At 42.7% G+C, this 26642-nt stretch overlaps 2 protein-coding genes across 4 annotated transcripts in view; one reads left to right on the top strand and one right to left on the bottom strand.

The window, feature by feature from the left end:
- Positions 1 to 535: 535 nt before the first annotated feature.
- Positions 536 to 14530, bottom strand: OSER1 (oxidative stress responsive serine rich 1). Its single transcript, XM_003983459.4, has 4 exons — positions 14380 to 14530; positions 10295 to 10411; positions 7261 to 7374; positions 536 to 1368 (listed from the first exon to the last, which is right to left on the bottom strand). The coding sequence occupies exons 2-4, from the start codon at positions 10369 to 10371 to the stop codon at positions 681 to 683; spliced, it is 879 nt and encodes a 292-aa protein (XP_003983508.1). The 5' UTR covers positions 10372 to 10411; positions 14380 to 14530; the 3' UTR covers positions 536 to 680.
- Positions 14531 to 14629: 99 nt separating this feature from the next.
- Positions 14630 to 26642, top strand: part of GDAP1L1 (ganglioside induced differentiation associated protein 1 like 1) — a 50830-nt gene continuing 38817 nt past the window's right edge. For 2 of the 3 annotated variants that reach the window (XM_006929741.5, XM_019826470.3), the window contains exons 1-2: positions 14631 to 14760; positions 25498 to 25632. The gene's annotated coding sequence lies outside the window, so the exon portion shown is untranslated. Of the gene's footprint in view, positions 14761 to 25497; positions 25633 to 26642 lie in introns of all 3 variants that reach the window. The other variant, XM_019826471.3, reaches the window with a different exon arrangement.

The following is a 26642-nucleotide window of genomic DNA, read 5'->3' as shown; positions in this document are numbered from 1 at the left end:
ACCCCCTCCTTCCACTGAAGCAGCCCGCTCCCTGCTGCCGCCTACCTGAGGAACACGAAGGTAACACAGCCTCCAGGAGCCAAGCGCCAGCAGGGGTGTTTTGGTGATGGTTAATGATTCTCTCAAACAATACAGGGCAGGCCAGCTAGTTTATTCATATTGAATCTAAACCTTAGGTCTCTGGCTTAACAATAACATTAACAAACCTTGAAAGACACAATCAACTTGTGTTAACTCAGAGATGGTTTAAACCAGTCATATAAATTCTAAGATTCTGGGCTGGCGACTACAGCATGACGAATGTTCGGTCCCGTTACGAAACGTTTCATTTTCCTTGGCTAAAAAATCTTAAACAGATCTGAAAAATGCACTGCTTTACAAAGGCTTTTACCATATAACCACTGCTACCAGTCAAGCAATTACGGTTTCTTCAACTCCCAGAAACTTTTCTAAATGAGAGGGGTTTTCCTTTGATCTGCTCGCCTTGGTGCGTATGTAAGAACGCAGGGAGTAAGTTTAAAGAATGAAGATGAACTGAGATGCCAAGAAAAGTTTTTATTGCAAGCACAGTGAGCAGAAGGAGACGTCTTCTCACACAACGTGGCCGCAAGGTCTGCCATTAACTAAATCTCTCTGACAACCCTTCATTGGTTTAAAGCATATTAATGAGCTTCTTGCTATCAGGTGTACATCATTTCTGCCATGTGGGACATTTTCTTGGGAATATACAAGTAATATTCCATGTAGCCTGACAAGTCCTCAATGGTCACATCATCCACATAGACTCGAGCTTGCTCAGAACAGGAGCGGGGGGAGCCAGACAGAGTTCTGGTGTGGAGCGACTGAGAGTAGTCCTCAAGCATGGATCTTCGTTCTGGGGCCAAGGGAGGGACACTCTGCAGGCCTGAAAAGGAATATACTTCCATGTCCTGCCATCTCTTACACTGGCACTCCTTGCCTAAGCATGCACATGGCTTGCCCTGGTTTAGCTTGGAAACGGATTGAAAGTCAGAGAGATCATTGGCCTTGAGACTTGCTTGGGAGACTTGGGTAGCATCAGAGGAGTCTTCCTTCTTACTCTCTGATGGGAGCCTGGGAACCGAAGTTCTCAAAGGCTCAGCAACTGCCCCTGTATGATTAGTATCGAGAGAAGTAGAGCATTCTCCTGCATTGAACTCTTTAGGGGTGGAAATTCCCAGCCCACTGCTGCTATCAGGGGAGTCAGTCTGGCTTTTGTGCTTGAGCTGGCTGCTGGAAGCAGAAGCTATTGTACTGCAATGTATAAACTTTGGAGGATGAAGGACGGGAGACTTAGAACGTCGACGGCGCTGGGTCCTCACTGCTCCTCGTGAAGACTTCCTTGAAGACCTAAGAGGAAAACAACGCACAAGATGTTGGGATACACAGCTCCCCTAAACAGATTCTTTGCGATAGCTGGAAATTTACCTCCTCTCCTCTGGAGTCTAGGGTCATAAGTTTCCCCCAAAGAGACGTGCTTACCTCCATCTTCAAGCTGCCTAAGTCGGCATCTCAAAAACTTCAACATCTCCCTATCAGCAAGCTACAGAAATAGGAGAGGTAAAGGGTAGTTTTTAATTGCATTTCTTGGGCCAAACACTGGGTGCAGAACACCTGCCCTGTCCCAACCCTTGGCCTGGGAACCTTTGGCCACTGGGTCTGGGAAAGCACTCTGCACCAAACCACTAAATGCTGTAAAGTCCAACTGTTGTGCTCTATGCCGTGAACGTAGCAGCTTCCGGACCACTGTGTGAGGCTGATGGTGCAAATGGCCACTGTGTCATGACTACCAAACAGAGCAGATTTAGGATTTATTTTTTTTTTTAATGTTTTTATTTATTTTTGAGACAGAGAGAGCATGAGCAGGGGAGGCGCAGAGAGAGAGGGAGACACAGAATCTGAAACAGGCTCCCGGCTCTGAGCGGTCAGCACAGAGTCCGACGTGGGGCCCGAACTCACGAACCAAACTGTGAGATCATGACCTGAGCCGAAGTCGAATGCTTAACAGGCTGAGCCACCCAGACGCCCCTTTATTTTTCTTTTAAGAGAGAAAGAGAGAGGGAGAGAGGATCCCAAGCAGGCTCCATGCTCAGCATAGAGCCTGACACAGGGCTTAGTCCCATGTCCCTGGGATCATGACCTGAGTGGAAATCAAGAATCTGACGCTCAACAAATTGAGCCACCCAGGTGACCCAGGATTCATTTCTATCACTAGTAACAGCTGACAAACAGATTTAGACTCCCTCAAGTTTTCAGATAGTGGGAATTATCAGACATTCTATATAACTTTTAATAAAATATTTAAATAAGAGAACTGAGCAAGGCAAAAAAAAAAAAAAGAGAGACTCAAAACCGCCAAGCAAAACTGACAACAGAACCAAAAAGAACTTTAAGAAATAAAAAAACTGTATTTGAAATTAAACTAACTGGATGGGCCAAGCAGCAGAATACATAGAGCTAAGGAAAGAAACAGCGAACTGGAAGATAAATCTGAATTATTCGTAACAGGACTGAACCAGCTGTGGTCTGCGGGTCAAATCTGGCCCCCAGCTGACTCGCACTGTGAGCCACGGAGACCGGGCAGGGACACAGTCCACCCTGTCCTCTGCTCCCTGTGCCTGCCTTCCCGGCCAGGAGATGTGTCACACCACTGCCTGGTCCCACGCTGGCCGCCATCTACATGCTGGGGCTCTGCTGTCAGTAACTGCTGGGCCCTGAGAGGTGGAATCTCAGTTCCAGTCCGGCTTGTGCTGGGCTCTCTGGAGGAAAGAGGGGCATGCTGGAATCCGGGTACCACTGGGGCACAGGATAAAACTGACTCCGGTATTGCCAGGCTAGTCATTTCACGCGGACACTAAGCAACTGAACACAAAGTATGTCCACCAGCCAGGACAGTGTGCATCAGGCAAATGGGGCAGGGCAGGAATTTTCTCGCTTATATAAGTACCTACGTAGTATCCTTAGATCTCACCTCTTGGCCTCCAAAACCTGAAATATTTACTATCTGGTGCTTTACAAAAAAAGTTTGCCTACCCCTGACATGAGAGGTAGTAGAGGCTTGAAGACTTGGAAAAATGTAAAAGAAGTTAAAGAGATATGTAAGGGGGCGCCTGGGTGGCGCAGTCGGTTAAGCGTCCGACTTCAGCCAGGTCACGATCTTGCGGTCCGTGAGTTCGAGCCCCGCATCAGGCTCTGGGCTGATGGCTCAGAGCCTGGAGCCTGTTTCCGATTCTGTGTCTCCCTCTCTCTCTGCCCCTCCCCCGTTCATGCTCTGTCTCTCTCTGTCCCAAAAATAAATAAAAAACGTTGAAAAAAAAAATTTAAAAGAGATATGTAAGGGGTGCCTGGGTGGCTCAGTCATTTCAGCATCCGACTCTTGGTTTAGGTTCAGGTCATGATCTCGCTATTTGTGAGATCAAGCTCCACCCACATCATGCTCTGTGTTGGCAATGCAGGGCCTGCTTGGGATTCTCTCTGTCTCCCTCTCTCTCTGCCCCTCCCCCACTTGCGCTATCTCTGCCTCTCTCAAAATAAATAAATAAACTTTAAAAAAAAAAGAGAGAGAGAACTATTGGGACCTCATCAAAATATAAAGCTTCTGCACTGCAAAGGAAACAATCAACAAAACTAAAAGGCAACCGACAGAATGGGAGAAAATATTTACAAATGACATAACAGATAAAGGGTTAGTATCCAAAATCTATAAAGAACTGACCAAACACAACACCCAAAAAACAAATAATCCAGTGAAGAAATGGGCATAAGACACTTTTGCAAAGAAGACATCCAGATGGCCAACAGACACATGAAAAGATGCTCAACATCACTCATCATCAAGGAAATACAAATCAAAACCAAAATAAGAGACCACTTCACACCGGTCGGAGTGACTAAAATGAACAACTTAGGAAACTATAGATGCTGGCGAGGATGTGGAGAAACCGGAACCCTCTTGCGCTGTTGGTGGGAATGCAAACTGGTGCAGCCGCTCTAGAAAACAGTGTGGAGGATCCTCAAAAAATTAAAAATAGCACAACCCACCAATAGCACTACTAGGAATTTATCCAAAGGATACAGGAGTGCTGATTCATACGGGCACATGTACCCCTTGTTTATAGCAGCGCTTTCAACAATAGCCAAATCGTGGAAAGAGCCCAAATGTCCATCAACTGATGAACAGATAAAGAAGATGTGGTTTATATGTACAATGGAATACAAGTTGGCAATGAGAAAGAATGAAATCCTGCCATTTGCAACAACGTGGATGGAACTAGAGGGTATTATGCTAAGTGAAGTCAGTCAGGAAAAGACACAGATCATGTTTTCACTCATATGTGGAACTTGAGAAACTTAACAGAAGACCATGAGGGAAGGGAGAGGGGAAAAATAGTTACAAACAAAGAGGGAGGCAAACCATAAGAGACTCTTAAATACAAAGAACAAACTGAGGGTTGATGGGGGGACAGGAGGGAGGAATGGGTGACAGGAACTGAAGAGAGCACTTTTGGGATGAGCACTGGGTGTTGTATGTAAGTGATGAATCATGGGAATCTACCCCCAAAACCAAGAGTACACTGTATATACACTGTATGTTAGCTAACTTGACAATAAATTATATATTAAAAAAAAGAGAGAGAGGGGCGCCTGGGTGGCTCAGTCGGTTGGGCATCCGACTTCAGCTCAGGTCACGATCTCGCGGTCCGTGAGTTCGAGCCCCGCGTCAGGCTCTGGGCTGATGGCTCAGAACCTGGAGCCTGCTTCCGATTCTGTGTCTCCCTCTCTCCCTGCCCCTCCCCTGTTCATGCTCTGTCTCTCTCTCTCTGTCTCAAAAATAAATAAAAAACGTTAAAAAAAAATTTTTTTAAAAATTAAAAAGAGAGAGAGAGAGATGTAAGATAGAACAAGAAGTCTGGAGTCTCTGAAGGTAAGAATACAAAGCATGGGAGACAAGTGATTTTTGAAGAGATAATGGCTGAGAAATTTTCTGAATTGATGAAAGAAGAGATCTACAGATACAGGCAGCACCCTGAAACAGGACAAATAAAGAGCAATCCACATCTAGACACACTGTAACAAAACTGTAGACTCTCCAAAACTGTAACATTTTAAAAGCAGCCAGAGACTAGACAGATTATTTCCAGAAAGAACAACAGTAAGACTGAAAGTAGACTTTCAACATCAACAATGAATATCTTCCAGTGCTAAGAAAAAATAACTCAGAACTACAGCTTCAGCAAATCAGGTGTGTCTTTCAAGAACAAGCATGAAAAAAAGGTATTTTCAGATAAATCAAAGCAAGGTATATTTACCAATAGAACTTGATGTTATACAACAGGGAAGAAGGGTGAGGGGGACACCATTCAAATTTATTCTATGGGTAGTTCTATAAGAGGCCCTATTTACTAACAGACCTTTGCTAAAGGAATTTCTGAAGGAAATACTTCAAAAGAAAGGCACCCTGTATGGAAGGTCTGAGTTGCAAGAATGGTGAGCAAAGAAACTGTAAATGAGATAAAACTAAGCAAACACTGCTTATTTAAATAATAAAACCTAATTTGTGAGATTAAAAAGAAGCAAGAAAACTAAAATATTGGGAAACTACACATGGACATCAGGAGGTCAAAATGAAAAGATTACAAGGAGGAGGATTAAAATATAGTTGGACCCTTGAATAAGACAGGTTTGAATTGCATGGACTCACTTATACATGGATTTTTTACAGTACTTGTAAATGTATTTTTTATTCCTCATGATTTTCTTAGTAACATTTTGTTTTCTCTAGCTTACTTTAAGAATGCACTATATAATATATAAAACATCCAAAATATGTGTTAGTTGACTGTTTACGTTATCTGTAAGGCTTTGGGTCAACAGTGGGCTATTAGTAAAGTCTGGGGGAGTCAGAAGTGATACATGGATTTTTGACCTGCAGAGAGATTGGTGCCCCAACCCCCATGCTGTTCAAGGGTCACTGTAATAACTTTTGTCTTTGTTAAGCATGTATGGTGGAATTTCAAGGCGAATTACTAAAAGAATAGAAACACAGCATATAATTTGTAAGCCAGAAGGAAAAGTGGTAGAGGGGGAAAAAAACACACCCATTTCAAACAATTTTTTAAAAGGTGAGGAGAAGAGGGAAGGTATAGGAAGAGTAAAAAACTAACAAACAAACACAAAAACAGAGAGCAGGACAAACAGCATAAAGTAAAATTGCAGAAACAAGTCTAAATTTATCAACAATCAAAATAAATAAATGCACTGAACTGAGCAGTTAAAAAGATTATCAGATTGAATAAAACAAAACAAAATAAGCCATATGTATATGAGACACACACATCTAAAATTTTAAAACACACAGTGGTTGAAAATAAAAGATTAAAAAAAGATGCAACAGGCAAATACCAACCAAAATATGACTGGATTAACTATATTAATTCTGGACAAAATAGACTTTAAACAAAAGCCATTAGGAGGAATTAAGAATGTCACTATATAATTAAAAATCTCAATTCATCAGGAAAGAAAACATTCTAAGCTGGTATGAACCTACACTGTAAAAACCCAACAAAACAGCTTCAAGATACATAAAGCAAAAATACAGAATTTAAGGGGAAAATAGACAAATTCACTCCCATGGGGAAGATTTCAACATATATGTCTCAATTACTGATAGACTGAAAAAAAACTATTGAAAAAAAATTACTGGAAAAAGATTCAAATACATTTAAAAGCTTGATTTAATGGACATAAAGAAAACCCAAGAATGATGACAGAAGACCCATTCTACTCAAATACACATAGGACATTTAAAAAAACTGACTATGGACCAAGCCATATAGCAAGTCTCAGCAAATTCTCCATTAAGAACAGCTCTTCTCTAATCACTGGGTCTTGGGTTCTGTATCTAACATACTCTTTTCTGGATATTCAGAGAAGAAAGTCCAATACTAATTTAAAGTATTTGGGATCGGGGTGCCTGAATGGCCCAGTTGGTTAAGCATCTGACTGGCTCAGGTCATGATCTCGTGGTTGGTGAGTCTGAGCTCGGTGTTGGACTCTGTGCAGTTTGGAGCCTGGAGCCTGCTTCGGATTCTGGGTCTCCCTCTGTCTCTCTTCCCCTCCCCAGGTCACACTCTGTCTCTGTCTCTGTCTCTCTCTCTCTCTCAAAAATAAACAAACATTAAACTTAGAAAAAAAATAAAGGATTTGGGACAAACGCCATCTGCAGTAAGACGTTCTCACCCATGCCAACTGTCTTTCGATGCACATGTGGTTTTCAGTTTGGCATCATCTGCTGCTGTTCTGACCGATGCTCTGGCATTTGTGCCTTCTCCAACAGACAGAGATGCTATGGACCTGAAGAAGAGAACAAAGTTTACCGCTTACAAAAAACCGAAAGGAGGAGAACTTACTGCTGTCACCAACTTAAACACAACTTGTATTAATACCTTTCTTCCTTCTCATTTGGGTTTCTCAAAAAAGTGCTGCTTTTATAGCAAATTTTCCTCTAAAACCAAATTTAGGGGATGCCTAAAAGCCCACGGTTGCAAAATCACAAACAAAATAGTAATTCCTAAGTATGACTAGCAACAGGATATAAACAGACTTTTAGGCTGTTTATCTGGGGCAGATAAGGCCTTATGTCCACAGAGAATGCTCATGACACTGACCACTTATTGTAGGTAGAGGCCAATCAGAGCCAGGAAAACTAAGCTGAGGGCAAAACCTTCAGGGCACTAACTTAAAAATGAGTATTTTTCACAACCAATAAACTTGAAATATTACTGACAGTTCAATCTTTGCAGTTTAAAACTACACAAGTAATATGGGTTCCCAGTAAAGAAAATGAAAAAATTTGAAAGAAAATAATACCTATAATCTCACAACCCAGAGATTAAAAACATTAATATTTTGGTATAAATCCTTCCAGACCTTTTCAATGCACACACACACACACACACACACACACACACACACACACACACTGGGCTCCTGCTACACATGCTGTGGTAGTAATAAAAATCCTTTAGAAGGAAATATTAATCTACTAAAGTAAAAAGATGTTCACTGAAATAATCTAAAATAAAAAGTAACTAGGAATAACTTAAATTCCCAGTAGAAAATAGAAAATACTACATTATATAAGTGATGACACATCTATTCAATGGAATATTAGGAATTTTAAAAAATTAGGTGTACAAAGAACTTCTAATGACAGGAGAACGCTAATAACATTAAGAGAAAATAGCGTAGATAAACAACTATACGTGTATTATGATCTCAACTATGTAAATATACTGTATGATATTACATACTGATGGTCTAGATGTTAACAACATTAATATAAACTGTGATTTTTACTTCCTTTTTGTTTTGGTGAATTTTTATAATAGAATGCATTATTTTATAATCAGATAAAAAAGATTATGTTGTTTTATAATATATATATAGAAATTTGTCCTGATAAAACAAATACCATTGGGAATCAAAACCTGTTGAACAGGATAGTGCTAAATTCCTGGCAAGGCTTGGTTAGTTTATGAGTCAGGACCTCAGATGTCCCATTTGTAAATCAGCAACAATATGAAACAACTAGAAACATATGATACATTACACAAGTCCTATTCTGCTTAGTCATGGTAATGACTCACCCCTTCTACTCTTATTTGATTTTCTCAAATGTTCTCCATCGCTCCTTCCCTTTCTGTAATTTTACTCCAGGCAGATCACACACTACAAAGATATAATATTTGACCACAGGCTTGAAGAGAGATATCTTCAAAGGTTTTTGTTTTTTTTTTTAAATGTTCCATGTCCCAGGTAATTTTTAAGGGTAGTGAGATAGCTTAATTTTATGTTCAAACTTCCTAAAACACCAGGAAAGAAATCTGCGTATGAAGAGTAACTCATATGAATTGATACATTAAGGGATTTCTAAGTATATGTGTGTGTGTACATTACCAGCATTATTCCTATACCAGATATCTCAAAGGAACGTGACCATAATCTGGAACTCCGTGTTTCTCTGCTTTTTGTTTCCCAAAATGACTTAAAAGGTACTGTTCAATTTTAATGGCAGATGACCATATTGGAAAAGCTACTGGGTGGAGAAAGAGATTTATTTGAAGTGTCAGGGAAGCAAATGTGAGCACCTTTAGCAGTTCTTGTGCAAATCCATTAGCACAAATCTTCTCACCTGGCAGGCCAAACCCAAAACAAATAGTATTAGCAGTAAGCAAACAGCTCGAACAACAACCATTTCATTTTTACTGTGTGCCAAGTACTGTATACAACTCTTCATGTTGTCTTCAAAGCAGCATATAAAGGAAGGGTTAAAAGCACTGGTTGTGGAGACAAACTGTCTGGGTTCAAATCCTGACTCTACCACTTCTCACCAAAGTGACCTTTGGCAAGTGACCTATCATCTATAGCTCATCAGTAACCTGGAATAAGAGCAGAACCCATCTTCTAAGTCAGTAGTGAGGATTAAGTAACGTGTACAGATGCTTAAACCAGTGTCTAGGGCACAGTAGGTGAGTGATAAATCTCAGTGATTATTACTTGTTGGGAAGTGTTCTACTCTCAGCTTCCAGTGTTTATTTTCCATTGTGAAAAGAAATATTCCTTATCTATCAAAGATTTGAGATTTTTTTTTCTGGCCTGGGGTGAAGAATGGGGATGAAAAGAGTCCGGCACAGAACATTTTGCAAAGAGTGAAATATTAACATTCAGACAGCAGCTGGTCTGCAGGTGCTCTAATTAGTTTGGCCAAAGGGTCCGAGATTATTGATCTCAGTGACAGAACCCTAATGAATAGAGGTTTCCATAGTGATAGGCTCAGCAATCAGAGCCCATGAAATCAAGAATGTCTGCAGATTTCTATTGAGCCAATTCACTTTTAGGAAAAAATTATGGTGATTCCCTAGAGACGTATGAGGAAATTCCCGATGGGACACTGCTTGATAATTCTGATGAAAGACAGAGGTGGGGAACCCTCCTCAAAGCTAAGGGAAACCAAAACACCCAACTTGGAGTACAAATGAGCTGCTATTTTTTCAAAATTTAACATTAAGAGTTTCTTTAAAAAAAAAAAAAAGTTTCTTGTATAAGTAAAATAATGTTGTGCAAAATTAATTTGGTAGAATGTCACACCATTAATGTTTTTATCTTCTATGAATAATGAGAAATTTCAGAAGAAAACAAGATCTTCTTCAGAGGAAAAGGCTATTTAAATCTAGTAAACAATCCCCAAATAATATATTACATATTTAATTACCCTGAGGCATCCACTCTTAATTTCTTGAAAGCAGTCTGTAGACTCTCCTCCTCTCCATCCTTGGCTTCAGATTTCATTGTGAAAGTTTTTATGCTACTATGGATGTTGCTGTTAATACTAAAAAATAAAATAAAAATAAAATGAGCAAGATGAAAACAGGCAGGTTCAAAAGTATACCTTTTGTTAAAGTCTATATTCCTGATACTATTACTGCTTGTTGGGGGGGGGGGGGGGGAAGCAAATTTCTATTTCTAAAAGGAAAAGTTTCAGTGTAGACAACAGGGGACTGTAGGTTTTATTTGTTAAGAAAAGAAAAATGAAATGATACAGAAACATATATTTATTAGAACAGATTTTTTTTTATTGTAGTTGACACGTTATATTAACAGTTTCAGGTGTACAACACAGCGATTCAACAATTCTGTATCTTACTCAATTATTATCATAGAACTTAAACTGTCCAAAAATACTTGATGCCAATATTCTATTACACAGTTTTGGAAACTACATCACCTGAAATCTGTTTAAGTACACTTTTTAACAGGAAAGTAAAAAATCTGGTTGTAGAGGTCTAGAAACCCACAAACAAAATGTCCTTTGCATCAGAAATACGGTAAAAGTGAAAACCTCAACCTATATAGCACTTCCGATTCTTTAAGATGATACTGAGTATTTGTGTAGTCCAACCCTAAGTATATCCCGTTAAGTGTAACTTCATGACACACAAAAGCATTTCTCTAAAGCAGTACTGACCCAGACATCAATATTCACATTCATTTAAGTATCCATATTCAGATATCAAGATGTTACCATTGTGAAAGCAGCATTACAAATATGTTTCAATGATTGCTGATTATTCCAGACTCTACCAATAAGGCTGATCCCTTCATTTTTATTAGCTTTGAAGCATTTTAATTATTACACAAGAAAGAGAAAATAAATGAACTATGCTTGCAACTCAAAAAGATAAATAGAACAAAGTTAGCCAAAAGATAAAGGTGGGAAATAAATATATATAATAAAAATAATAATTTATATATATGATTATAATAAAAAATAATTAATATAAATTTATACGTATATGCATGTATACATATAAATATATTTATATGTAGAAGTTATTTTTCTGATCTATATATATATACACACATATATACACATATACACACACATATATATGTATATAAATTATTTTTCTGTAGAGGCACCATTAAATGACCTCCACTTAATCAACCAGTTTGATTAGCGAGAATTCTCCATTCTTCCACCTTGATTTTTATATTTAAAGAAAGAAAAGGGGAACAGGGCCCAACCAAAGCAATAAGAGACACAACAGAGAAGTCTGTTAATAAATCCTTCGAAATCTAGTTTCCTGACTTTTTCACTCAAGACAATAAATTAGCTAATATCAAATCTGAACAAAAAAATAAACAAGTTAGTATCTATGAACATACCACAAAGAATCAAAAAGAAAAAAAAGGTAAAACAAAAAAAAAGATGGCGGATTTGTGAATTAAAGGATTAACTTTACCTCTTCCTTATTTCTAACCTGCTAACCCCATCAAACCTCCCCCCGCCCCCCAACCTCCCTACGGCGCTCTCAGAAGGAGCAGTGCCTCTCTGTGGACCCTGGTAACTTCTCTGATTCCTTATCTGCTCATTTCTCAGGAGTGAGTTTGAGGTTATTGTGAGACCTCTAATATTCCAAAGGTCAGGGTGTCATAATATGTTTGATATAATGTAATCATGTAGTGCCAGTGGTAGAATAAAGAAGCAAGAAATTAAGACTATTCCTTTCATTTCACTTTTTTATTTACTTACATGTAGAAGAAAGTATTTTAGGCAGATCTCTCTGGCGTACATTGAAAAGTCTCCAAAGAATTCAGCTAGCTTTTACTGTAACTTCCTAAGTCAAAAAATTTAAACACACTCCCCACATATTTGGCTGGTTTATTTAATCAGTATATGAACTTGAGGAAACATTACCAATTCCCTGTTTCACTGGTTTCTAATTCTTTTGGATTTAGAGCAGGATCCTCCCCCAAATACGCAATAATATCCTACACATCTGGGGAGGGAGGTGAGCAAAGATCACAGATCCCAATATTTTTGAAGCTCCACAGAACCTAAAAGAGTGCTACTGTAGATTGTAAACAAATTCTTCCTGCTGGCAGAACTAAATTAAAGTTTGGCTTATAGTTTTCCTCAATTATTTTATGACCAGTCAGTCAATGCTCAGACTATTGGCCCTGACAGAAGCAAACAATCTGAGACAGTCTCCCCATCTCCTAAGACCCCACACAAAACCTCTTCTAGGACTCTCTGGAAATCAGCACACATCACATCTAAATATACACTGCTGAATTCCACAGGCAGAAATGTATTCTGTCCACAAATATTTACAGAATTCCCACCATGTGCTTTAACACCAGACTAGACGTTAAAACAGAAGGATAACCTGACACATCACAGGGCTGTGAACGCCGTTCCTGTAAGGACTGGACTCTCATTCCTGCCCTAACATTGTGCTAAAAAGCTCTGCACCCAGATATGTAATTTTTAATTATATAGTGCTAACTTAATTGCACTGCAGGTGACCTCTAGATGTTAATACAAACTTAGTTAACATTCTTGTCGACACACTAAAAGATTATTTGAAAATCAAAATAAAAATTGGCTATAGACTAAAATTTTAGGAATGAAGCTCTAAGCTATTTCCAATATTCTGACTAGGCATCTTTTCCCTAAGTTATATTAACCAGAGCAAAAGTGAGTCTTAGACATGATCTTAAGAGCTAAATCAGAGCATGTTTGTAATTACAAAAGGCTCATAATGCTCCTCTGTATTCCTAGCTTCCCATTCACTCAAAACTAACGCCGGGACACTTATAATTGGTTTGGCCTTTTTTCATTAATATTAAATTTGTGAAGACATTCTTGCCGTTTTCACCGCGCTGACTTCTTGAAAACGGAACAATCCCCAAAGAGATCAAAGGCCTATTAGAAGTTACTTTGTATTGTTTTAAGTTAAATCACAAGGGGCAATTTAACTTTGCCTCGGATTTTCCCAAACCTTTCAAAAATGACAAATATAAATTTTCTAAGTTCCTCCATCAAAAGGGCAAATTCCTGGTTTTCTCTGACTTTCAACGAATAGCATGTGTCACAATCTTATTTACATCTTGTAGTTTTAACCAAGACCTCTTTGAACTCAAGCCTAGGTCCAAACATCCAGGACCCTGAAAAGACCGGAGATCGATCAATAAAGGATCCCCGCGTAAGCGTGTCATCACAATGTTAAAGATTTAGAAACTTTCCCAGCCTCCGGGTAAGCGTGGAGTGCGGGAAATAAAATCCTGTACAGCAACTCCCTAAGACGCAAACAAGTCTTGGTAGAAACAATTGGCCCCCAGATCAAAACACACATCTCTCTCTACCCACTCTCTACCCCCTATACTCTCGGTGCTAGAGTCAAAGCACGAGGTTAATTTTGTCTCCCTCCCCCCCGCCCCGAAACTGGGTCGGTCGCGATTAAACGCGATCTGGGGAAAGGTCAGAACTGGGGTGGAGGGGAGGCTCGGGAAGTGGGGAGCGAAGGCCCAAGCTATGTCCGCTCGGGATCTCCAGCTGGAAAGGTGCCCCTGCTGGATACTCCCCGAGCCAGGATGGGAGGCTGGAGTGGCGCCGAGGCGCAAGGGATGCAGGAGGAGGCGGGAGCTGAGCCGAAGAGGCAGCCAACGAGGCTGGGTCTCGGAAACAAGCAAGAAAGGGCGGGAAGGGGCAAAGGGCGGCCAAGGAAGGCGAAAAGGGGAAGCTACAGCCGGACGGGAGCGAGCGGAGGGGCGGGACGCTGCGGGGTCCACGGGGGCGCGGGAAGGGGAGAGACAGCGGAGCTCGAGCCGGGCCAGGCCGCGGCGGCCAAGGGGGCGCGGAGAGGCCCAGGCCCGGCCGGGCCCAGGCAGTCAGCGCCGGGGGACGACGCGACGACAGGCGGGCGGGCCCAGAGGAAGCCGCCAGCGGCCAGGCCGGGCAGCCAGGGCGAAACGGGGTGCCGCGGCCCCTCCCGACCACCTCCAGGTACTCACCTCCTCGCAGCTGGGGCACTCGGGGATCCACTCCCGTCGGTTCAGATCGTCTCTCCCCGATCGCTGCGCCTGACTGACCCGGATCCAAACCCGCGGAGGGGGCAGCCCGCGCCTCCGGGGTCGCACTGCGCCTGCGTCACTCATGCACACGCCCCGCCTCCAGTTCATGCTCCACCTAGCCTAGTGACTCGGCAGCGCGGTAGGCGGTGGCTGCGCAAGCGCGAGGCGGCGGCCTAGGCTCTCAAACACCTCGCACCCGCCCCTCTCGGAAGCACGTGCATCTTACGTCATTTCCTGTTATTCTCTTCTCTGATTCCTCGGTCCTAGGAGGATTCGCTGGGGACCGCGTTTGGGGCGTGCCCGCTTCCTCCTCTCTGTCAGGTGAGTGAGTAGGCGCTGTTCTTCGCTGTCGCCCAGCAGCCTCACTTCCCGGGGTCTCCCTGCGCTTGGTGCTCGCCTTGGAGTCACGAAGGCAACGGAAATTCCGGTGCCTGAACCAGGGTGGGGAATCTTCGCGGCACCGGAGCCCCGCTGAGCTCTTGGCCTGAGTCTCCTTGGTGCTAAGGAACCGGACCGCCTGCGACATCTCCAGAGCTCGGACGATAGCCCTCGTGTCCTGGACATCTTTCAAGGCCTGCAGAGATGAGGGGAGGTATCAGACACGGCCAGGGCTATGGATGTGAGGCTGGAATTGGAATGGCTCTCGTGCCCCTGTTGTTTGACTTGAGACATCTGCTTTTACCTGGCTGGGCCTCGGTTTCTCCAACTGTTAAGTGAGGAGGAAGTTAGACTATATATCAGCGAATCTCTCTCTCTCTCTCTCTCTCTCTCTCTGTCTCTCTCTCTCTCTCTCTCTCTGTCTCTCTCTCCCCCCCCTCCCCCTCTCTCCCCTCCCTCTTTCTCTCGCTCTTTTTCAGGCATGGACTCCTTTAAAAATCTACTGAGAACTCGACGGAGAAATGCACACATACACACACACACACACAGACACTAGATTTTGCAAAAAGGTTTATAGGGCATTCACCCAAGTAAGTGATTTTTCAGGGATCTTTCCATTTGTATGACTCTGACAGTTGCTCAAATGAAAGGCAGAGAAGGGGTGATGTGTGCAACAGTTGCAACTACCCCCCCCCACCCCCACCCACCACCACCCGGACTGGTTCCACTGAAGCAGCTGTGCCTCTCTCATCACTCGCCATGGCACGGTTCCACGTCTGTATTTCCCTGGGCTTTGTGGAAAATATCGCTTTCCTGTATAGAATTGGCTAGAATTGGTTAGAATTGGTTGTGGCCCAGCACTAGGGTGAGGGTTGTTGCCTGAACCAAAATGGGACCCTTCCACCCCCACCCACTGATACTTAGGTATAGTCACCTAACTAGAGAGGCTGTGAGAAGTAGTTCAGTCTGTCCAGCTTAACCACGGCCAGACTTTGGAATGCCTGATCCACGTCTAGGAATTGAATCGACAGGTCATTGTACAAGGTTGTTGAGCATAAAGTGTGTAGTGGGCCTTGGGTATAACATTTTAAGTTCTCCTTGTTCATACCAAAGGTTTAATAATTGACAGGGGATGAAAAAACTTGCTAACTGTAAAGTTCCAACATCAGGTCTAATGATGCTGATTATAGTGGCTCCCCTCTACCATGCAGCAGCTACGTGCACGTTCTCTCATTTAATATTCCTGGGATTTTATCCATCTTACAGATGAGGATGCTTGGGACTCAGATCACTTGTTCTAGCTCCCCTTGTCCTGTCACCCAGTGCTAGAAGTAACTGAGTCAGGATTTCATATGTCTCAAAAGCCTGTCTGTATACTGCTGCCCCTTTTTCAACATCTCTTAGGAAAGAAGAAAGGAGAGGGAAATGTGGTGCATTTTTTTCTCAGAAGTTGTGAGGTGAGTTGCATCAAGGCTAAATATGTGGTATTAAGCTATCATACTTGAGGACAAGAACTGTGTCTAGGTCAGTAATGAATCTCCAAAGCCAAACACAATTCCTGAGGTTAGTATGTGCTAAATACAATTTTGGTGAATTCTTCCTTCTACCTTAGTTCCATCCATTATGGCATTAAATACTAACAACCAAAAAAGTTTTAAGCGCTTCATGTAAGCATAGCTCCATCATAAAGTCAGATGCTTTCTGAGAATGTGGCTCATTACTCAGGGAGTATTTGGAAGGTGAGAGCCTCTTGGGAATACCAAAGTCTGTTAACTCACACCACTTGCTATGGCCTGAGATCTCAAGTCATTACATACAGGCCTGACTCATTGTGTGGTACCTCATGACCGAATGAGAGAAGCTACGAAACATGTGATCGAGGAAACAAAAAGCCAGATATGCCTCCTGTTTTAGCAACACAGGGTCTTTCTAGCCATGGAGAAACCTCTGAGCTTATTTGCAGACTTTATATGTATTTAAGAAATTGACTTGGTATTAACGTAATGCACATAGCAATGTCACTTAATCAGAAAGCTATAGCAGCTATAAAATTCCTTTAGCAGTACTTCTTATTTCATGTATCTTCTAATTGATTGAATAGAGGAGACTTAATTTCATCAAATTATACTGCAAAAACAATCTGTCTACATAGGAAGATAGCTTTCAATTTTAAAAAATAACTTTGGGGGTGCCTGGATGGCTCAGTCTGCTAAGCATCCAGCTCTTGATTTTGGCTCAGGTCATGATCTCATGGTCATGATAGCCTGCTTAAGATTCTCCCCCACCCTCTCTTTTTCTCTCTCTGCCTATCCCTGCCTGTGCATGCACTTCCTCTCAAATAAATAAACAAACAAATAAATAAATAAATGACTTTGGAGAAGGCAAGTTCAAAACCTTAAAAAAAATTATTTTCTCAACAGTGTGGCTGCCATCCTACAAGTTGGTAATCTGGAATCAGGGTCTTAAACATTTTACTTTATTTTTTAAATTTTTTTAATGTTTATTTATTTTAGAGGCAGAGAGAGCACAAGTGGGGGAGGGGCAGAAAGAGAGGGAGACACAGAATCTGAAACAGACTCCAGGCTCTGAGCTGTCAGAACAGAGCCCAATGCGGGGCTCGAACCCACGAACCGTGAGGTCATGACCTGAGCTGAAGTCGGACGCTCAACCGACTGAGCCACCCAGGCGCCCTGGTCTTAAACATTTTAAAGCTCAAATAAGTTTATTTGTTCCTTACCTTGATGTAATTTTTAAGATGACTTTGGAGTAGATGATGGTGATGATAATGATCATATGTATTCTGATTTACAAGGACTGTTTCATCTAAACTTCATAACCAATTTGCAAAGCAGTTGCTATTTGTTTCCGCATTGAAAGCTGAGGAAACTTAACGATCAGAGCAGTTAGATAATTTGTCCAAGGTTACACAGCTTGTAAGTGGTAGAATTGTGATTCAAATCTAGGCCACCTGACTGTACACCCAACTTACTGAGCACTGAGTTACACCACTTTTCTTAGCCTCAACCCATCTCCCCTTTATACACCCTAAATAGATCAGGCATACTTACCTTCACCTAGAAAATACACTGGGCTTGAGGAAATTGGCTGCCCAGGGTCTGGGACTGTGCCAGCTGCACTTGACTTGCCTGTCCTTGAACTCACCAGCCACATTTCCCTCTTAAGTGTTTTGTATTTGATGTTCCCTCTGCTTGGAACGTGGTTTACCCATAACTTTTCTCTTCATTCAAGTCTCTGCTCATATTAGTTCCCCAGCAGGACTTTCTTGGCTACCCCAGAATGCCTCTTCATTTGTATCCCTTCAGCTAGCTTTATTTTTCATTATAGCACCTAACACCTCCTGACGATATATATTCATTACCACTCCCCTCACTACAATAGAAGGGACCTGAGAACAGATACTTTGTCTCTTTTGTATATCACTACTTTTGTCATTGAATCTAAGATGATCTTTCCCACAGTTTAGCACTCTAAAAATCTGGATGTGTCTTATAATTGACAGTTGTGACCTGATAGCATTTGGTTTTTTTCTTAATTATACCTACAAAAGATAGTGCAGGTTTAAAATGACGGTGTCTTAGAGTTGATGAAAATACAGTGTATTCTCAGGGCCCAAACTCTTGCCTGGCACAGAGTTGGCACGCAGTAATTACTGGTCAAGTGAAATCATTGACTGCTCACTATGTGCCAGAAACTATTTACATATTTTTAATCTCCCCCATCATGCTGTTATGAAATATTTGTTACCAAAGCAACTTGGTAGTGGGTAGTAAATATGTGGTGTCATTTTGGAAGTCTGGCAAAGAGAGCTGCATCCTGGTCTCTGCTGTGGGACTGCAGTGTGTTACGTTTCCTTGTTTGTCCTCTGTCCCCACTCTTCTTTCACAGACTTTAGTGACTGCCTGCTGCTTGCCCAGTGCTGTGTATAAGCAGAGGCACAGGGTGCTGTGTGTAAGCAGAGGCACAGGGTGCTGCGTGGGCACCCAGAAGGGTTGCCTAGCCTGGTCTGGAGGTGCAGAGGGATGTCTCCAGGCTTCCTGGAGGAAGTTCTGTCTAAACTGGGTTCTGAAAGGCAGGCATTGACCTCGAATGTGAGAAGGGACTGGGTGAGAACGGAGGGCATCCAAGCCAACTCCAGGAGAGAATCGTGTTAAATAGCTTGCATTTTGTCCTTAAGCAAAGAAGTGATGTGCCAATGAGCCATATCACTCTGGCAGCCTCTTAGAAAGCAGATGAGGAAGGAGGGGGATGTAAGGCCAGTTTGAAGACATTTGAAATAATGTAAATGAAGGCCAGAACTGGAACAATGGCTAAAGCGGGGAGAAGCATCTAAGGAGCCCTGGCATTTAAAATTAGCGCACTTGGCTGGGTATGCTGGTCAGAGAGCCGTCTGGCCTGAGTGAATGAGTGGCCTGTAGGTGGCACCATTCACCAGGGAGGGAGATCCATGAAGTCAGTAAGCTTGGGGAATGGGTGAATTTAGTTTTGGGCATAAGGGGTTTAATGTGCAGATCGAAAGCAGACCCATAACCAAGGGTCTTCATCTTAGAGGCCTTGTCAAAGGGTTTATTTTCAGAATCGTGGAGACTATGGAAGAGAAGAGAAAGGACCACTTTATTTTAGAATGATTACTCTGGTTTCAGCCTGAATGTCACAGTGATCCCATCCTGAGTTGGCAGTGATCTAAAGAGCAGGTGGCTATAAGAATGGAGAGCATGCTAGCAGATTGAAAGTTGTATACATTAGGCTTTGGTGAGAGATTAAATGTGAGCAAAAGTGGACAATGAAAAGCTGCTTTCTGGATTGAGCCACTGAATGGGTATTATTGCCTATTTCTAATGTAATCCTACTGAATCCATTTGATGGGGAACAGATGAAAAACGATATTTAGATGGAGGATAATAATAAAAGCTAGTACTTTTACAGTCTGCAAACCCCGTCTGATCCTCCCAACAGTCTTACGAGATTACCTTTATCATCTTCATTTTCCAGATGAGGAAACTGAAAGCAAAGTACAGTAACTTGCCTGAGGTCACAAAGTTAGTACGTGCTGAGCTAGAATTTGAACCCAGGCAGTCTGGCTAAAGTCTGCTCTCACCACCTGACTGGAGTGAGATGCCTCTACATGAGGAGCTCCCTTTAGTCACACTGAACTTGAGAGATCTTGGGGCAGCCCTGTGGAGACCTGGGTTGGGGTGGAGACAGCCTGGACCTTGTGTTCTGAGTTTGGGATCCTGGCAATGTATTACTTAGGCAAAATAACAACCAAAAATGTAAAGAGCCCCTGCTCCAAGGCTGTTGGGCTAAGCATTTATTTAGGTGTTCATACTTTACCGCATCTGCCAATTGACTAGGCAATGGCAGGTTGAGTTTTTTAACTTAAGTCTTGATAAGTCTTCAACTTATTCTGCATTTGAACTGTTGGATTATGGTTTCCTGGCTCCAAGAATTCTTCCTTGCCCTGCATGGTCTCTTAACCAATCTTCCCTCTCAGGCATTGATGCATAGCTATAATTTGTCAAAATATTTCTTCATTCTCTGCTTATACTTTCATGAACATCTAGTTCTGCCTGAGGGAAAAAGAAAAGGTTTCACTAGAAAGGTGCACCTGTGTCCTGAGAAGCTTTGGATATGAGGTCTGTTTCTGTCTGGGCCCGTCTCTAGAGCCATGCCTTCCCCTTTTCTCTAAGACCGGTCCCTACTCTGACACCACTTTGCTTCCCATCTTGCCCCCGTTCTCAGGAGACTCACTCCATTTTTCCATACGTGCAAACACATACCGTGTCTTCCCCCATCCTTTAAAAAACAAAATCAATGGGAAAAAACCCACAAAACCCAAGCCCACAAAGCCCCCTACTACTCAGATCCCCCCTCAGGCTCCTGTCCTATTCTCCCCCTTAGAACCATAGTCAGTATCCCTACTTCTTCAGTTCTCTCTCTCTTCAGCCCACTGCAGCCTGACTTCCATCCCTACTGAAACACTTCTTGCCAAGGTCATGAGTAACTTTCTTCTTGCCAAAACTAGTGTCTCTTTCTCAGTTTTTAATGTTGCTTGAGTTCTGAACATTGTCTGACACTAGTCATGACCTCCCTCTTAACTCCACTTCCCTTCTAGTTTGTGTGGCCCTGCACCCAGGGCCATGCTCTTAGCTGCTCCTCCTCTGTCCAGCTGCTGGTCCTCAAGGGCCTCGCCCTGCCACCCTTCCCATCTCACATCCTTGTCATCCTGGGATGACGCTGTGACTCTCTTGGAGAGGCTACCAGAAAGCTCACTCTGCAAAAGGGAGTGCTGAACAACCAGGCTTTCTCAGACTGGAGACCAGAGCTTCTCCAGATGCCAGGAGTTCACAGGCAGCCTCTCTGGGGCATCGTGTGCAGAGTGATTTGGTCCCACACATTTTTCATTCTTCTGTGTCCCTCTGTACAGTAGTCGGGTTCCTCGTTTGGCCCCTTAGCAGCATCACATTTTGCCTGCTGCTCCTTGGGTGCGAAACCACACAACTTCGTGTTTCATGCAGTGTCACCTTGCTCAGACTTTCATCCTCCCCCAGTCCTGGGGGGCTTCCCTCCCTTCTGGTTCATACACAGTTTTGCACAAATATGCAGTATTTTAGAGTTTTCTTCCCTCCCTCTTCTCCTTCCATCCCCCCCCCCCCCCCCCACACACACACAGAGTGGCATCTGGGCAGGAGAAGGGGGCAGCAGATGAGCTTTGTCGTTCAGATGCGTTCCCTCCCCTTTGCTGGTCTCCGCTGCCATGTGGCGGCCCTAGACTTGTCCCTAGGCATTATGGATTCTGGTGGGGCCCACCAAGATGGGGCTGGCCTGATTTCGTTTCTGAGCAAAATCATGGAAAGTTCTAGTGTTTGTAGTCATGAGGTCCTCGTGTGCCGCAGTTCTCACAACTTGTCTCCTGACCTTTCCTTGTCTGCTCTGCACGGCACTGGGACAGGTGTGCACTTCCAAGTCACTCACATGGCACACTGGTGAAGGGGAAGGGAGAACTGCTCTTGTCCACCACATCCTCTCCTGGGGCTACTTGTGTAGCCTGGGTGCCAACCTGGTGCCACGACCCGGCCAGCGTGGGTCTTCTCTGAGCGGCCCATGCTTGCCCCTCGGCTGTGCTCAGAGAATGGGGCACCAGTGTCCTCCAAGCCTGTCTAGATGCTTCTAAGCCCCATGCAAGGGATCTGGCCTTAGAGAAAGGTGGACCAGAACACTTGTATCTGGTTCTTGTCCTCCTCTTTCTCCTGAGCAAGCCTAGAAGGCCTTTTATGGGAACTTCTTTTTAATCTTAGTGTGTCACCTCCACACTGTAACTTCTAGAACGTCTATCCTCTCACCCTCAGTTTGTGCTCGTGATCTATAAAGAGTTTGGAAATTAAAAAACCCTTTTTCCTCCCCACAAAAGCCAGATTTTAAGACTCTTATCTCATTATGGGCTCAAGAAAATGGAATTTCAGACTCAAAACCGAGCAATGGCTTCCCAAGCAGCGAAGGCCATTCACTAAATGGCTGGGGGCACTGCAGGCTTACTAGGAATCGTGAATTACCTGCAACAGAAGTACAGGTTTTGACCTCAAGAAAAGTTCTCCTTTAGCTTGATAGATGTGCCCACTTCTTGGATAGCCAGGCACTTTGATTGCCAATCTCACCAGCACTACAGAGAACAGGTAGGGTACTTCTCCAAAGGAAAAGATGGGTTGTTGTTACCCAAAGAAAGGGATCGGGGGCAGGCGGACAGAGAGTATATGTACAGGGAATCTACACAGACAGCCAGAATAAATACATATGTCATTCTGAACTAAGGAGAAGGGAGCAGGAGCCTGGGACTTCAGAAGAAAGGAATGCGTTTCCCAGAGTGATAAAAAAAAGTAGATGTTGGTAATTAGACGTTTGTCCTGCCATGCAGATGGGTCACTCAGATAAAGTTTATCTCTGCTAATAACCCATATTCTAGGAAAGATCCCCAATTTAGATTCTTTTGTATAGTTAAAGGGAGGGGCAAAAGTTTCTCTTGAGCTCACAGGGTCTCTGTTGCCTTCAGCTCACAATAATCTTCATGTCAAAATGGCCATCTTGGGGTAACCTGCCCTTGGCCCCTGCACCCCTCACCACACTTCTGTGTCCCGTGTCCTGCTGGTTGTCTCTACATGGATGTTCCACAACGCCTAGTGAAACGAGATGTGTTCAGAATCTAACAGGTTATCTTTCCTGCTGAGCCTAGTCTTCTGGCCTTTCCTGATCCTTTCCCACTGTACTGGATCAAATTGGATCTGATTCACCACCTCCCATCCATCTGGCTCCTAAGTTATTTAATACCCTTTGTACTTTGGAAGTATTTTTAATGTATTTATATACTATTTTTTAATAAGGCATAATTTTCACAAAAGAAAAATGTACCTCTATAGAAAATTTGGAAAATATAAAGAAGAAAATTGTATGTCCTTCAGCCCCAGCACTTGGGGACGACCACTACGAGCATTTTCGTCATGGGGCTGCAGAGTGCCTAAGAGCCGGACTAGCTCTGTTCACACTCTGGCTTCACCACCCCCACCCCTGTGTGTGGCCCTGGACATGCTGCCCAAGCCCCTGTGCTTCCATGTACTTTTCTGAAAAATGAGGATAATGATAGCACCCACTTTAGAAGGCTTGGAGAGAGTTGAATGAATAATGGGCTAGGACACTGCCTGACTCATAGTACCTCGTAGCTGCTATTATTAATATTACTATTATTTTAAATGTATATATTTTAATTGCTGATAAACTGTATATACAGTTTAATATTCTGCTTCTTTTCATTATCTATTGTAAGCATTTTCCAGGTCACACATACTCCCCAGAAACATGACTTACATGACTGTATAATGGTCCATCACTTAAATACATTCATAATTTCCTCTGTAGTTGACCATTCCTCTATTTTTGGATAGTTGGTGTGTGTATGTTTGCTATAATAAAGAACTCTGGTCTGAAAATCCTTGTTTATGTGTGTATGTACATATAAAAATGTTTGCGTTTGTGTCTGTATCTACATCTGACCATAAGCCTGATTATTTTCTTAGAATAGGATTTTACACCTGAAGAAGGTATGGGCTGTCTAAAGTCTCCAGTAATGTGCTTAGAAATTACATAAAGGCAAGGTTATCAACCACTCACACACTCAGGGCCCCCCTCACTACACCCCCTCCAGCATGAGATGAGCTCCTTTAAGTCTGCCCATTGTTGCTGCCATATTCTTCACAAGGCTTTGCTGCATTTCACTGGGATGGTAGGAAATGGAATTTTGCCCCATGTGCTTCTGCATACCTTACTTTTTATAATGTTAATAAATTGGAGTACCTGGGTGGCTCAGTAAGTTAAGCGTCTGACTTCGGCTCAGGTCATGATCTCGCGGTCCGTGAGTTCGAGCCCCGCGTTGGGCTCTGTGCTGACAGCTCAGAGCCTGGAGCCTGCTTCTGATTCTGTGTCCCTCTCTCGCTTTGCCCCTCCCCCGCTCATGATTTGTGTGCGCGTGTGTGTGTGTGTGTGTGTGTGTGTGTGTCTCATGAATAAATAAACATTAAAAATATATATACATAATGTTCATAAATTAACTGAATACTCCCATAAATCCTGGATGGACTATTAACTTGCTTACTGCCCAGTCCATTTTCCTGTGAGTAGAAATACAGTCCATGGTGCTGGCAATACTTTTCACTTGTTTCCTTGTTCTTCTGCCCTAAGATGTTTAGCATTTTGGCATCTATCCCTGGTGACAGCACAGGTCCCAGAGCCCTATAAAAGGTTCTGTGAGAACCTGGCTCAGGTAAGGTACTAGCTTAGGTGGACTGACCCATTTTCTGAACTCTGTATGGCCTTCTCAGCACATTGCAATATATTGCAAATCATTGTACGGTGTTTCAGATTCCAGTTTCCATTCAATGCCTTCTCCCTTGCAGTCACCCCAGCAGTGTTCATTCTAATCAACCCCATGGGAAGAGAGCTAGAGTTTTATTTTGCTAAAATAAAATCAACTGGGGGTGCCTGGGTGGCTGAGTCGGTTGTGTCCAACTTCGGTTCAGGTCATGATCTCACGGTTCATGGGTTTGAGCCCCACGTTGAGCTCTGTGCTGACAGCTCAGAGCCTGGAGTCTGCTTTGGATTCCGTGTCTCCCTGTCTCTCTGCCCCTCCCCCTCTTGCACTCTTTCTCTCAAAAATAAACATTAAAAAATAAATCAACTAATATCTTCAAGAGCTTTATATTTTACAAAATGCATTCACAAATGTGATTGCTTTGAGTCTCAAAACAATTCTGGGAGTTAGGTACATTTATCTCCATTTTACAGATGAGGCCCAGAGAAGTGAAGCCACTAGTTGAACTGGTGAGTGACAGGGACAGATCTCAAACCGGCCTCTTCCTAAAAACTGACCTTTGCCTGCAGCAAAGGAGAGCCAGAAGGAGGAAAATGCCCTTGGGGGCAGGAATATGAGCTCTGCTGGAGTGGATTGAAGGGGCCACAAGTAGGAGCACTGGGACAGGGCAGACTTGTTGGGCCCATGGTTATGAGAGCCTGTGGCCAGACCTGCGCCTGTGACTTTGGAGTCTCTGGGACTGCTCCCTGGTATGGACCCTTGGGCAAATACTGCACTTCCCTGAGCTTCAGTTTCCCCATTTGCAGGATGAAAATAACTACTCCTCTGCCAACTAGAAGAATTGCTTTGATGATCTGGTGCCGTGGTGCCTATGATGCTGCTGTGGGATCTTCAAAGTGCAGGGCACGAGGAGTCCTTTAAGCCAGGTTTACTTACTCCAGGTGAGAGCAGGTGGGACTCCAATGAGGGTTCCTCTCTTTCTCTCCTTTTTTCCTTTTCGACTTCTTATTTTTACCTTCGTTATTTTATAATGTCCTTGTAAAACGATGCAAGTGATTATGAGATTAAAAAAAACCTTTTTTTTAATGTTTCACTTAATTTTTGAGATGGGCGGGGGGGAGAGGGGCAGAAAGAGAGGGAGACACAGAAACCGAAGCAGGCTCCAGGCTTTGAACTATCAGCACAGAGCCCAACGTGGGGCTCAAACCCACGAACCATGAGATCATGGCCTGAGGCAAAATCCAACTTAACGGACTGAGCCACCCAGGTGCTCTGATTATGAGATATTTAAAGTAGAAATAGAAAACCCCAGGTACTCCCTCACCATCCCCCCCACCCAGGCCCCTCACCCCCACATCCTGCTCTGCAGAGAGATAGCCACAGTTTGTGGTTTGGTGCACCTCCTTCCAGGCTTTAAAACCATGTATCCATACATATTTTTATGCATATCTTTATATATATACATATATATGTATATATACGTGTATATATGTATATATATGTGTGTATATACATATATATATATGTATATATATATACATATATATATATACACACATATATATACATATATACACATATACATACACACTCACTTATTCATACAATTTTGTTCTTTAAATTAAAAAAAAAATGTTCTCTACACTGTTCTGCACCTTGCTTTTTTCCCCTATAACAATTTTATCTTGAAGACCTCTATATCAGAGCTACCTAATTCAGTTGTATGTCCGGGCATTTTGTAGATAGATAGATAGATAGATAGATAGATAGATAGATAGATAGATATTTAACCAATTTCCTAACAATGTTATTTAGATCATTGCTAATTTTTAAAATATTACCAATAGTACTGTATTAACCATTAGTGCCATTAACCATTGTTACCATGAGTGCTTGATGGACAAGTTTGTGCCCCTGTAAATATATTTTGAAGGGTTATCCTTGTGATACA

The sequence above is a fragment of the Felis catus genome, chromosome A3 (genome assembly GCF_018350175.1).
Source record: "Felis catus isolate Fca126 chromosome A3, F.catus_Fca126_mat1.0, whole genome shotgun sequence".
Lineage (NCBI taxonomy): Eukaryota > Metazoa > Chordata > Mammalia > Carnivora > Felidae > Felis > Felis catus.
This window is presented reverse-complemented; position numbering and strand designations above follow the sequence as displayed.

What these genes read in the sequence shown, in the direction of transcription:
- OSER1 (XM_003983459.4), bottom strand. Translation starts at nt 10,371, where the DNA reads ATGAAATCTGAAGCCAAGGATGGAGAGGAGGAGAGTCTACAGACTGCT. An exon ending in TTAAGAGTGGATGCCTCAGG is followed by an intron (nt 7,375 to 10,294) that starts GTAATTAAATAT and finishes TCTCTTCTTCAG; the next exon opens with GTCCATAGCATCTCTGTCTG. An exon ending in TCGAAAGACAGTTGGCATGG is followed by an intron (nt 1,369 to 7,260) that starts GTGAGAACGTCT and finishes TTTTCCTCTTAG; the next exon opens with GTCTTCAAGGAAGTCTTCAC.